This window comes from Ursus maritimus, unplaced genomic scaffold (genome assembly GCF_017311325.1).
Source record: "Ursus maritimus isolate PB19 unplaced genomic scaffold, ASM1731132v1 scaffold_26, whole genome shotgun sequence".
In the NCBI taxonomy this organism is placed as follows: domain Eukaryota; kingdom Metazoa; phylum Chordata; class Mammalia; order Carnivora; family Ursidae; genus Ursus; species Ursus maritimus.
In genome coordinates, this window is record NW_024425119.1 from 44,417,473 (window position 1) to 44,431,349 (window position 13,877).

The 13,877-nt window shown below is 45.4% G+C and overlaps 1 protein-coding gene and 1 gene segment (V, D, J or C); both read right to left on the reverse strand.

Moving 5' to 3' along the window:
* The window catches only part of TESPA1 (thymocyte expressed, positive selection associated 1), a 361,089-nt gene that overhangs the window by 46,972 nt on the left and 300,240 nt on the right, over nucleotides 1–13,877 (reverse strand). The window lies entirely within an intron of this gene.
* LOC103675572 lies at nucleotides 1,078–1,939 on the reverse strand. The segment is given in 2 exon segments: nucleotides 1,078–1,401; nucleotides 1,794–1,939. Coding segments are annotated over 2 exon segments (354 nt in total).

A 13,877-nucleotide genomic window follows, 5' to 3' on the forward strand; every position in this document is an offset into this window, starting at 1 on the left:
CAAAACCACACTGAGATACCACCTTATGCCAGTTAGAATGGCAAAAATAGACAAGGCAAGAAACAACAATTGTTGGAGAGGATGTGGAGAAAGGGGATCCCTCCTACATTGTTGGTGGGAATGCAGGTTGGTACAGCCACTCTGGAAAACAGTGTGGAGGTCCCTTAAAAAGTTAAAGATTGAGCTACCCTATGATCCAGCCATTGCACTACTGGGTGTTTACCCCAAAGATACAGACAAAGTAAAGAGAAGGGCCATATGCACCCCAATGTTCATAGCAGCAATGTCCACAATAGCTAAATTGTGGAAGGAGCCGAGATGCCCTTCAACAGATGACTGGATTAAGAAGATGTGGTCCATATATACAATGGAATATTATTCAGCTATCAGAAAGAACGAGTTCTCAACATTTGCTACAACATAGATGGCACTGGAGGAGATAATGCTAAGTGAAATAAGTCAAGCTGAGAAAGACAACTATCATATGATTTCTCTCATCTATGGAACATAAGAACTAGGATGATCGGTAGGGGAAGAAAGGGATAAAGAAAGGGGGGTAATCAGAAGGGGGAATGAAACATGAGAGACTATGGACTATGAGAAACAAACTGAGGGCCTCAGAGGGGAGGGGGTGGGGGAATGGGATAGGCTGGTGATGGGTAGTAAGGAGGGCATGTATTGCATGGTGCACTGGGTGTTATACGCAACTAATGAATCATCGAGCCTTACATCGGAAACCGGGGATGTACTGTATGGTGACTAACATAATATAATAAAAAATCATTATATAAAAAAAAAAGAAGTGAGATGTGGTCCTGTTCACATGATGTCCACGTCTGCACTGAACATGTTCAGTCATGCTCTGCCTCTTCAAACAAATGGAATCTCATTCAACGGTAATTTGTGTGTTTCCCTCATCCATCCTCTGCGGAGCCAGTCTGCAGGGCAGGGAGGCGGGAGCAGCCTGCGGACCTCAGACCCGGGGACCTGGATCAGACCTGCTCGTTGGTTTGTGCACAGGCCTCCTGCTGCTGGAAGAGAGGGTGACACAGACGGGGAAGGGGTTTATGTCTCACTTCCCCATCTGCCTGTGTCACTGTGATGTGTAACTACCACCCTGATATGGTAGACAGTAATAGTCGGCCTCGTCTTCGGCCTGGGCCCTGCTGATGGTCAGGGTGGCCGTGTTCCCTGACTTGGAGCCGGAGAATCGCTCAGGGATCCCTGAGGGCCGGTTGTTATTACTATTGATAATCATCACGGGTGCCTGGCCTGGCTTCTGCTGGTACCAAGAAACATATCTACTTGCGATGTTGTCTCCCCCACAGGTGATGCTGGCCGTCTGTCCTGGGGTCACTGACACTGAGGGGGGCTGAGTCACCACATAGGCAGCCATGGAACCTGCAAGAGAGAAAAGGAGAGGTGGGCTTTTAACTCGAGTCTTTTCGTTAGGTAGTCCCCACCCGCCTGACCTAGATTCAAGTTTTGGGGTACTCTGGGCACACAGGGCACCTTTCCCACCAGTCTCAGCCCCAGGGCCCCCTGGATAGGCTGATGGATGGAGTGTTTGAACAAACAAGAACCCTGACAATCTTTCCCTGGCAGGTGCAGCCCCTCAGGGCTCATACAGTCCAGTGAACACAGTGGGGGGAGTTCACCCCTCCAGCCCCTCATCCTGCAGCTGGGTCATGAGCACCCTGCCCCCCACAGGCAGTGCCCTGCTGAGCTCTGAGTCAGGGCCAGCTTTGTGACAGTTCTGTGGGTCTGGGTGGGTGTGAGCCTGGGCTCAGCACCTGTGCAGTGAGCCAGGAATCCGAGGAGGAGAGGGGTCCAGGCCATGGTGGAGGTGCCCCAATTCTGATCCCTGAGGCCCTAGGGTGGGCAGTTTCCTTCCCAGGCCTCTCTTATCCCCTTGCTGGAAACACCTGCAGGTTATGCAAATCATTAGGGGTTCAGAGGCTGCTGTTGAGGAGGTTTGTGGTTTCAGAGAAGGCTCAGCCCCAAGGGGCACAGAGAGGGAGGGGTGGCCCGTGCAGACAGACCTCCCATCAGCCCAGGGAATTCTGCTTCACCCACTTGTCCCATAGTTGGTTCCGAATGTCCCCTCCAGATTTTGTCCTTTCCTTGCTCCTGGGTGACCTTAAGAGGCTTAGGTTGGTGCAGTTTCTACCCAGATCCCTGTTTGTGACCATGAAACGTGAAGAAAATTCTTCTCTTGCTAAGAAAATTCTTCTCTTTGCAGGAGCCATTGAGGTACTGTAGGTGATGTCCTCACAGAGAGCTCCTAGGACAGGTCCTAGATTCTGTGACTCAGTATCCCCAGTGTGCACTCAGCTCCTGGGATAGATGCCGTGCCTTACAGGGATTGACCGTGACTGGGTTTTAGCTGAAATGGGCTGGGCTGGAGAGGCATGACGTCCTGGACCTGTGCAAGAGATAGAGGCAAATTCTAGAAGAGAGAGATGTGAGGGACACAGAGTCAGAATTTTATGTTGGTGTGAAAGGTGACACTATAGACACTATAGAAAGCCTATGACTTTTCCTTTAGGTCTCAGGTGGTAGTGATGAACCCTCCCTGGCTGTTAGAACCTCTGATGCCCAATCACACCCCATGTCCAGGTGATCTCTGCTGCCCCCTGGAGGCCACTCCACGTTGGTGGCTGGAAGTACAGGGAAGACCTACCTCCAGGTGGAGATTCTGAATCCACTGCTCAGATCCTGATTCCCTGATCTATAGACTTTTGGCTCCATGTGAGAAATTGCTCTTCTCTAAGTATTCCCTGCAGCCCCAAGATCATGAAGAGCATGTCAGATTACCCGTGAGAATATGAGCAGGCTCATGCAGAGGAGGAGAAGGCAGGGTTCATCTGAAGTATGGGGTGGTTGTTGGTCATGCATGTGGTGTTGGAGCTTGGCACTAGGGGACACAGGACTCAGGGACTGCCTCTTTGGTGCCAGCGGCTGGTGCAGGACCAAACTGGGGCAGAGGTGACTATTGCTCAAAGCCAGAGACAGGAGAACAGTCACTTAACTAACATTCATTCAGACCCACTTTGGTCTGGCAGACATTCCATCCTGGAAATTAGTGTGAACAGGACACAGTCCCGTTGTCAGAGTTTCCATCTTGGGGCTAGAGCAGCAGAGTGGACATACATGCTTTGCTGACAGAGCATATAGACTCCAACCCCTTCTACCTGCATCTTGTCTTCTATATTCTTTTAGAAGCTACGCTATGGCTATTCTCAGGTGCCACTTGGTCAGCATTGACCCCATCCATGGCCCAAAACTGGCCCATGGACGTATCATGTGGCTGGGGATCTTTTTGGGGACTTTTGCTCTTGTGAAGGAAGTAAACAAACTAGATTTATGCCGTGCTCTTTCTCTTGTACTCAGGTGTGCTAGCTGGAGCTGCAGCAGCCATCCTGAGGTCTGCTGCCAACAATAAGGCAAAGCAAAGCCTCCATAGTAGTGTTGGTGGGAGAGAAAGTGAGAAGATTTGGGACCTCACAGAACTGGTGAGTGCCTGGAGACCCACCATCTGACTTCAGACTTATTTCTGTGGGAGAAACATTAGTATCTGAATGTTTGTGCCTCTTGTTGAGATGTGCATGTATTGCATTAAATACTTCCTGACCAGTTAGGATAACAATAAAAACAAAATGATCAATTAATAAAATAATGATAGAAGAACCAGAACAGTGTTAGGGTGATGTGCAGAGAATGAAGTGAGATCGGACAAAATGACATGCAGGTAGTGTGTGCGGAGAGGCTGGAGGAGTCCTCTCTGCAGAGGTGCATGTGGGGCTGCTGCCAGGATTTGAAGAAGGGACAAGAAGGGAAGAGTGTTTGGAGTCAGTCCCTTTGGAGAAGAGTCTTCTTTGTTGAGGATGCAGGGACAGTGAGGACCCTAGGTGGCTGTGATTCAAAACTAGCTCAGTTCCCAGGTGATAATTTCTCATAAGTTAAGAACTTGAGGGGCAGGTGCGATGTGTTAGAATCCTCATCTTTGTATGTTTCCAGGGAAGGTGAATCACAAGAGGAGCCTGTGTGAACCTCCCTGCAAACCGTGGGAAGCAGGAACCCGTTTGTAGCCAACAGTCCCTGTGGCTTCTCTGAGGCTCATCTGTGTGTGTGTGTGTCCGCATGACATCAAATTCCTGTCACACACTCCTTTATAGTATATAGTTATACACATATACATATATGAATTTACCAGTTAGTATGTGTGCACGTATATACTAATGGTGTCTGTTGTATATATGTGTGTACATGTATGTGTGTGTACATATATTTACAATGTATATGCATATATTTTCTAGAGATTCTGAACTCTGCGTTGGGTACCAAGGTTTCCGTTGATGTGATCCTTGGGCTTTTAGGAGGCATGTGGTTACATTTTATCAGCATTGATAAGGTGGGTGTGGTTACCACAAGAAATAGTGGGATCAAATGCTAATCAGACTCATTTGAGAGAGGGCACTGGTATCAGTGAATGATGCTGTTCCTAGATCTGAAATAGATGGAAAGCTTACCAACTTTTTTCATCTGTATAATAGAACTTTCCATTGGGAAACACTTTGGCTTGCTATTGAACCTTAAGAGAGAATGTCTGCTCCTCATTAGCCACGGATTTACTCTGTGACCTGAACTGCCTGCCTGGACTGGTGCCATCTGTCCAACCATGTGATGGATTTGGGCATTCAGAGCAGCTGTTCAACATCGAACCAAAGAGGTTAATTTGATATCAGACTTCACCAGGCCCTGAAGGCACAGATGAGTTGCATGAGGAAGAGGTCAATGCCCATGAGCCCAACCCCTGTTGCATTGTCTTTTCTCTTCTCCCAACTATGGCCGAAAGGGGACAATCCTGTGCCTAGCTGAAACAGAGAAAATACACACCACTGGTTTACAGAAGTTCCGGTATGATGTGCAGCCAGCTCTGATAGTTAACAATATTAGTCCTGCAGCCCTCACCGGGGCACCACTGCATAACATGGGTGGAGGATAATTCTTCAATCAGGTAATATTTGAGTGGAGTACTTGGTTAGTTTCACCTGGACAGAGAGAAGGACAGAGGCTATACTAACCTATAGGCTCTAATCCGAGTTCAGTGGATGGCCAGAGATTTCAAGAAACACAGTAAGAAAACTGGTGAAAGGTGTTTGAGGAAAAGATATGTGAGTACAACTCCCCAAATGAACACAGAGCAGGACCCTATATGTGTTCCATGAAAATGTCTACCATAGTGTGTCATCAAAAGGAAATGGTGTTAATAATCAGGTCTATAATGTGACTCGTCTGGGGACAGTGGTCAGCCTTCTTGTCCATCCACTTTTGAACTTGTCCAGTGGGCCCCATTACACAGTGCCCATGTTGCAAGGTGGATGGTTATTCATGGGATAATCACTATGGATCTCCACCACTAAAGCTCACCTGGCTATGGTCACTTCTGAGGACCACTCTGCCAACAGTGGAGACCAACTCTGAGTTCCCAGCATGAGACCATTCCCTTGAGAAACAGTCTTGTGCTTGGTGGCAGACAAATTACATTAGACCTCTTCCATCATGATAGGGATAGCTCTGTAGTTTTTGGAATAGACCTTTACCTAGATAGGCTTACTTTGACTGCAATCCTTCCTCCCAAACAATTACCCTTGGTCTTACAGGATGCCTCACCCACTGTTCTAGTATTTCAGGGAGTCTTCTATGCAAAGTACATATTTTGCATCAAATGAACGGCTGCAATGGCTCATGTCTGTGGAATTCACTTGTTCTACCATCTTCCCCATCATTCTGAAACAGCTGGCTTGAATGAATGGACTAACGTCCTCTAGAAGACTCAGTTACTGTGCCAGGCATGGGACAACACCTTGTAGGTCTGGGACAACATTTTCCAGAGTTGATATTTACATTAAATATGTGTCCGATAGGTGATGTTTCTCGCATAGTCAGCATTCATGGATCCAGGGAGCTAGAGGTGGAATTGGGAATGTCCCCACTCACTGATATTCCCAGTGACCTGCTGCAAAATTATGATACTGTCACCATGACCCTACACTCTGGTGTCCTAGAGGTCTTAGCTCTAAAGGAGAACTGCTTCCACCCAGAGACATAACAATGATTCTATTCAACTGAGAGATCAGACTTCCCCTTGTTTTTTGTTTTTTTATTTTTTATTATGTCATGTTAGTCACCATCCTTAGTTTTTGATGTAGAGTTCCATGATTCATGGTTTGCATATACACCCATTGCTCCATGCAGTATGTGCTTAGCCTTTATTACCCATCACTGGCCTGGGAAACAAACTGAGGGCTTCAGAGGGGAGAGGGGTGGGGGATTGGGATAGGCCAGACTTCCCTTGGTCATTTTGAGCTTCTCATGTCTCCATGGATGTCTCTCTGTTTGTACTTCCAGCCTGGTCTTCTGTCCACAATAAATACACTAGCCAAGAAAACGTGACAGGCTCATTCTGTCTCCTGCACATGCATTCCTGATCCACAGGGTGCAGAACCTACCTGGAGGGCTGGGTTGGGGGAGAGGTCTGGGAATTTCAGATCTGGAGACATAGGCCAGGCCTGCTGAATGCTTTGTTCATAGTCCTCCTGGGGCTGAATAGATAATCAGCAAAGGGGTTTGGCCCAGCTTCTGCTGGTATCATTGGACATTTTCCCCTCCAATGTTGGTACTTCTGCAGATGATCCTGGCTGTCTGTCCCAGGGTCACTGATATGGAGTGGGGCTGTGTTAGTACGTAGGAGGCATGTGAGCCTAGGCACAGCACCTGTGCAGTGAGTGAGACACTGAGGAGGAGAGGGGTCTAGGCCATGGTGCACGTGCCCTGATTCAGCTATCAAGGCCTGAGGTTGAACAATATTCCTCCCAGGGCTCTCTTATCCCATTGCTGGGGAGACCTGCTGGTGCTTCAAATCAGCGGGGCCTCAGGGGATGTTGCTGAGGAGCTTTCTGGGTTCAGAGAAGATTCAGTGCCAAAGGACATAGAGAGGGGAGGGTCATCCTGGTCCCATAGTCCAGAGATGATATCTTCATCCCAGATCATGTCCTGTGTTCACTCCTTCGCTGTCCTGGCCTGAGACCTCAGAGGTGGAGTGTGTCTTTATTTTCTGAACCCATTCTATTAGTGACACTACGATGCTCACACAGGTGTAGATTCCTACATCAGATCACAGCTCATAGGCCACAGATACCAAGTAAAATTCATCCTTCATCAAGAACACATGGAATTCCCAAAACCATCATGGTGCTGTAAATATTTGCTCTTGGCCATGAGCTCTTACAGGGAGTCATAGAGGCTGCGCGTCAGTATCCCCATTTTGCAGTCAGCCTCTGCAGATACAAAAGGAGATGTTTTCCATATAAGAGAATGAGAGGGAGCTTCAAAGTTTAGTAATAGTTCAAGGGAATATTTATCATAATTAGGTTGTCTTCAGTGTAGGAAAAATAGGTAATAAACATCTTAATTTATAAGTTAAGTGGGAAAAAGTTTATTATGAAGATTACTTTGTCCCAGGCACTGGGAAAGGGAAGACCAGAATTTTCCAGTCCTCTCTCCCTTCCTTGAGGGGGGTAAGTGATGGGACAGGTGAGGGGCAGGTGGGAGGCACCTCCAGGCAGGAGGAGCAGCTGTGTCTGACAGCACAGGGGTCTCAGCACAGAGGAGGGAGGAGGAAATGTGTGATCACAGGGAGGATGAGTGTTTGTGGACAGTGTTAGCCATTTAGCGCTAATAAAGTGGGGTGGGCAATGTTCATAGCAGCATTGTCCACAATAACTAAATCGTGGAAGGAACCGAGATGCCCTTCAACAGATGACTGGATTAAGAAGCTGTGGTCCATATATACAATGGAATATTACTCAGCCATCAGAAAGGATGATTACCCAACATTTGCTGCAACATGGACGGCACTGGAGGAGATAATGCTAAGTGAAATAAGTCAAGCAGAGAAAGACAATTATCATATGGTTTCTCTCATCTATGGAACATAAGAACTAAGAAGATTGGTAGGGGAAGAAAGGGATAAAGAAGGGGGTAATCAGAAGGGGGAATAAGCCATGAGAGACTATGGACTCTGAGAAACAAACTGAGGGCTTCAGAGGGGAGGGCGGTGGGGGAATGGGATAGGCTGGTGATGGGTAGTAAGAAGGGCACGTATTGCATGGTGCACTGGGTGTTATACGCAACTAATGAATCATCGAACTTTACATCAAAAACCAGGGATGTACTGTATGGTGACTAACATAATATAATAAAAAAAAATTAAAAAAATAAAAAAATTAAGTGGGGTGGGGCACGAGTTGGTGGTGCAAGGCCAAGAGCCTCTAACCTGTATTAGAGAAATAGGCAATGTCTGCAAGACTTGGACCTGACACATGCACCGTGAGGAGTCTGTACTTGAGAATGAAGGATGGCGCTGTAGACAAATGAAAAATGTCCTTAAGTTCTCAGATCCTGGTTAGTAACCCCCCCCTGCCTGTTAGAAGCCTTGATGCCCAGGTCCTCCCCATCTGCAGGCTGCTTTGCTAGGTGATCTCTGCTGCCCCCTGGTGGCCACTCCACGCAGGCTGCTGGAGGGGCAGGGGCCTCTCTTTGTAAAGATGTAAATTTATAGCCTAGAGTTCAGGTCCTGATTCCTGAATGGACTGCTGCTACAGTGAGGAATGAGTTTTGTATGTGTCCAGGAATGTGTCATGGCTTCTGCCTGCCTCGTGTTCTGGCTGATGGGCCTGGATTATCCATGAAAACATGAGCAGGCTCATTTGGAGGAGGAGAGTACTGGTTTAAGGTCATGCAGGTAGTAATGCAGCTTAGCACTGGGGGTGCCAGACTCAGGGGATGGCTCTCATTAGGGCCAATTGTGGATGCAGGGCTCAAGTGTGGGTGTGTGGGTGGGTGATCAAGGACTAATGCCCCAAAGACAAAGACAGGAGAGCTTCCACCAAGCAGACCAACATTGGTCTGGCATTCCATCCTGGGAATTCTGCATGAACAAGACACAGTTCTTGAAGAGGGAACTCTGGTGCTGCTCTTGGAATGGGAAGAGAAATAAGCAGTGTGACATGTGTGGGAAGAACTGTGCCCTTGGCTAGCAGCAGGGAGTTAGAGGATAGGGAAGAGCAGGATAAAGCTGAGGGACCTGGATTCAAACCCACTTCAGGGCCAGTGTGGACTTTTCTCCTAAGGGGAGCATTCTGTGCACAGAGGGATGTGGTCAGGTGTGGTAAGAGACAATTTCCAGGTAATAAGTCAAGTTCTCTGGGCAGCTCCTGGGCACATAGATGGTCTCCAGGGCAGAGTTGCTGGGGTGTGGACATATTTGACATAGGTGGGTTCAGAAAAGTCCTGAGTTCTCCTTAAGTCACCTGAAGGCTCAAGCCACTCAGGGGAGTGGTTACTACTCCTTTCGTCCCTCTAATCCAACTGCAGTTACAGGGACTAAGATTATACATGTGTATCTGGATCTGTCCCCTGTCTTGTCCCCAGTTGATGACCAGCACTGTTTTCTCCAGTGCCCCACAGACTGGCTGAGCTGAGCAGGAAATGAGGGAGGTGTGCACCTGACAAGGAAGGGAGGCCAGGGGAGGAGTGCAGGCCCCTGGTCCCTGGAGAGGGAGAGAGAAGAGCAGAAACTGGCAGGTGCAAATCAGCAGCCGTCCCCTGCACCAGGTGAGGAAAGCTGCCCAGGCTGAGAGGGGATGTGGGACAACCTCAGCCAAATGTTCCAGGTCCTGAGGGAGACAGCTTCCTGCTCTCCGTTCTGCCAGAAGCCTGTGGGGGGCACTCCTGCACTTACCCATGGGGCCACCTAGGCCCTGGGAGGTGCCAGCCCATTCACTGTCATGTTGATGAGAAAGACTGATTAATATATTTTATTTTTTTTATAAAAATTTTTCTTATGTTAGTCACCATACAGTACATCCCAAGATTTTGATGTAAAGTTCCATGATTCATTATTTGCGTATAACACCCAGTGCACCATGCAATACGTGCCCTCCTTAATAGCCATCACCAGCCTATCCCGATCCCCCACCCCCTCCCCTCTAAAGCCCTTAGTTTGTTTCCCAGAGTCCATAGTCTCTCATGGTTCATTCCCCCTTCTGTTTACACCCCCCTTCCTTCTTCCCTTTCTTCTCCTGCTGATCTTCCTACTTCTTATGTTCCATAAATGAGTGAAACCATATGATAATTGTCTTTCTCTTCTTGACTTATTTCACTTAGCATAATTTCCTCCAGTGCCGTCCATGTTGCAGCAAATGTTGTGAAATTGTTCTTTTTGATGGCTGAGTAATATTCCATTGTATATATGGACCACATCTTCTTAATCCAGTCATCTGTTGAAGGGCATCTAGGCTCCTTCCACAATTTGGTTATTGTGGAAAATGCTGCTATGAACATTGGGGTGCATATGGCCCTTCTCTTCACTACGTCTGTATCTTTAGAGTAAATACCCAGTAGTGCAATGGCTGGATCATAAGGTAGCTCAATTTTTAACTTTTTAAGGGAACTCAACGCTGTTTTCCAAAGTGGCTGTACCAACTGGCATTCCTACCAACAATGTAAGAGGGATCCCTTCCTCCACATCCTCTCTAAGATTTGTTGTTTCTTGCCTTGTCCATTTTTGCCATTCTAACTGGCGTAAGGTGGTATCTCAAGGTGGTTTTGATTTGAATTTCCCTGATGGCTAATGATTTTGAACATTTTTTCATGTGTCTGTTAGCCATTTGTATGTCTTCTTTGGAAAAGTGTCTATCCATATCTTCTGCCCTTTTTTGATTTGATTATTTGTTTCATGTGTATTGAGTTTGAGAAGTTCTTTGTAGATCTTGGATACTAATCTTTTATCTGTGCATGGTGCACTGGGTGTTATATGCAAATAATGAATCATGGAACTTTACATCAAAATCTTGGGATGTACTGTATGGTGACTTTTGCAAATATCTTCTCCCATTCTGTGGGCTGTCTCTTAGTTCTTTTGACTGTTTCCTTGGCTGTGCAGAAGCTTTTTATCTTGATGAAGTCCCACAAGTTCATTTTTTCTTTTGTTTCTCTTGCCTTTGGAGATGTGTCGTGAAAAAAGTTGCTGTGGCCGATGTCAAAGAGGTTGCAGCCTATGTTCTCCTCTAGGATTTTGATGGATTCCTGTCTCACATCGAGGTCTTTCATCCATTTGGAATTTACCTTTGTGTGTGGTGTGAGAGAGTGGTCAAGTTTCATTCTTTTGCATGTAGCTGTCCAATTTTCCCAGCACCATTTCTTGGAGAGACTGTCTTTTTTCCACCAGATGGTTTTTCCTGCTTTGTTAAAGATTAGTTGCCCAAAGAGCCAAAGGTCCATTTCTGGGTTCTCTATTCTGTTCCATTGGTCTATGTGTCTGTTTTTGTGCCAGTACCATGCTTCTTTGTGATCACAGCTTTGTAGTATAGTTTGAAAACTGGCAACGTGATGCCCCCAGCTTTGTTTATCCTTTTCAACAATTCCTTGGCGATTCGGGGCCTTTTCTGGTTCCACACAAATTTAAGGGCCGTCTGTGCCAGTTCTTTGAAAAATGTCATTGGTATTTTGATCGGGATGCCATTGAAAGTGTAGATTGTTCTGGGTACCATAGACATTTTAACTATGTTAATTCTTCCAATCCATGAGCATGGAATATTTTTCCATCTTTTTGTGTCTTTTCCTTCAATGTCTTTCAAGAGTGATTTGTAGTTTCTAGAATATAGATCCCTTATGTCTCTGGTTAAGCTAATTCCGAGATAATGTATGATTTTTGGTGCTACTGTAAATGGAACGGATTCCCTAATTTCTCTTTCTTCAGTCTCATTGTTCGTGTATAGAAATGCAACTGATTTCTGAGCATTGCTTTTGTATCCTGCCACATTACTGAATTGCTCTATAACTTCTAGAAGTTTGGGGGTGGAGTTGTTTGTGTTTTCCATATAGAGTATCATGTCATCTGCGAAGAGAGACAATTTGACTTCTTCTTTGCTGATTTGGATACCTTTTATCCCTTTTTGTTGTCTGATTGCTGTTGCAAAGACTTCCAGTACGATGTTGAATAATAGTGGCGAGAGTGGGCATCCTTGTCGTGTTCCTGATCTTAAGGGAAAGGCTTCCAGCTTTTCCCCATTGAGAATGATATTTGCTGTAGGCTTTTCATAGATGGTTTTTATAAATTGAGGAATGTACCTTCTATCCCTTCACTCTGAAGTGTTTTAATCAGGAAAGGATGCTGTATTTTGTCCAATGCTTTTTCTGCATCAATTGAGAGGATCAAATGGTTCTTGACTCTTTTCTTGTTGATATGATCTATCACACTGATCGATTTGCGAACGTTGAACCATCCTTGCGTCCCAAGGATGAATCCCACGTGTTCATGATGGATAATCCTTTTTAATGTACTGTTGGATCCTATTAGCTAGGATCTTGTTGAGAATTTTGGTGTCCATATTCATTAGGGATATCTGTCTGTAATTCTCCTTTTTGACGGGGTCTTTGCCTGGTTAGGGGATCAAGGTAATACTGGCCTTATAGAATGAGTTTGGTAGTTTTCCTTCTGTTTCTATTTTTTGAAACAGCTTCAGAAGAATAGGTATTATTTCTTCTTTGAATGTTTGGTAGAATTCCCTGGGGAATCCATCAGGCCCTGGACTCTTGTTTTTGGGGAGGTTTTTGATCACTGCCTCAATGTCTTCATAATTAATCGGTCTCTTTAAAAAATCAATTTCTTCCTGTTTCAGTCTTGGTAGTTTATAGGTTTCCAGGAAGGCCTCCATTTCTTCCAGGTTGTTTAATTTATTGGCATAAAGCTTTTGATAAAAGTTTCTAATAATCCTTCCTATTTCATTGGTGTTGGTTGTGACCTCTCCCCTCAAAGCATTGTGGTTTGAGAATATGCAGGGAATATTTTCATTCTTTTGGTATTGGTTGAGACCTGTTTTGTGACCCAGTATATGGTCTATTCTGGAGAAAGTTCCATGTGCATTCGAAAAGAATGAGTATTCTGTTGTTCTGGGGTGTAGTGTTCTGTATATGTCTATGAGGTCCATCTGGTCTAGTATGGCATTCAAAGTCCTTGCTTCTTTGTTTGTTTTGTGCTTAGGTGATCTGTCTATTGCTGAGAGCGGAGTGTTGAGGTCCACTACTATTAATGTATTATTATCTATATGTCTCTTTATTCTGGTTAAGAGTTGGCTTATGTATCTAGCTGCTCCCGTGTTGGGGGCATAGATATTTATAATTGCCATTCCACTTGTTGGATACATCCTTTAAGAATAATATATTGTCCTTCTGTATCCTTTGCCAGATTAGGGAAGTTTTCAGCTACAATTTGTTCAAATATCTCTTCTTTTTTTATTTATAATAATATTTTTTTGTTATATTATGTTAGTAAAATGTCTCTCCTAGACCTCTGTCTTTCTCCACCCCCTCGGTGATGCTGATGATTCTGACATTGGAACGTTTCATTGAGTCAGTAATCTCCCATAACCTACATTCTTGAGATTGGATTTTTTTGAGCCAAGTTTCTGTTTTAACTTTCTCTTCTACCATCCCATCCTCCAATTCACTAATTCGTTCTTCTGCCTTATTTACCCTGGCCATCAGAACATCTAGTTTTGACTGCATTTGATTCATAGCATTTTTAATTTCTGTCAAATTCGCTCTCATTTCCAACCTTAGAAATTCTATATTCTCTTTAATATTTTTAATTTTTTTCAAGCCTACACATCATCTTGACCATTGTTACTCTGAACTCCATTTCTGATAATTTGGCTATATCCATATCCTTCAGTTCTGTGGCAGAGGCCACAGACTCATTATCTTTTCTTTGCTGGGGGGGATTTCTCCTTCTTGTCATTCTGATGAGG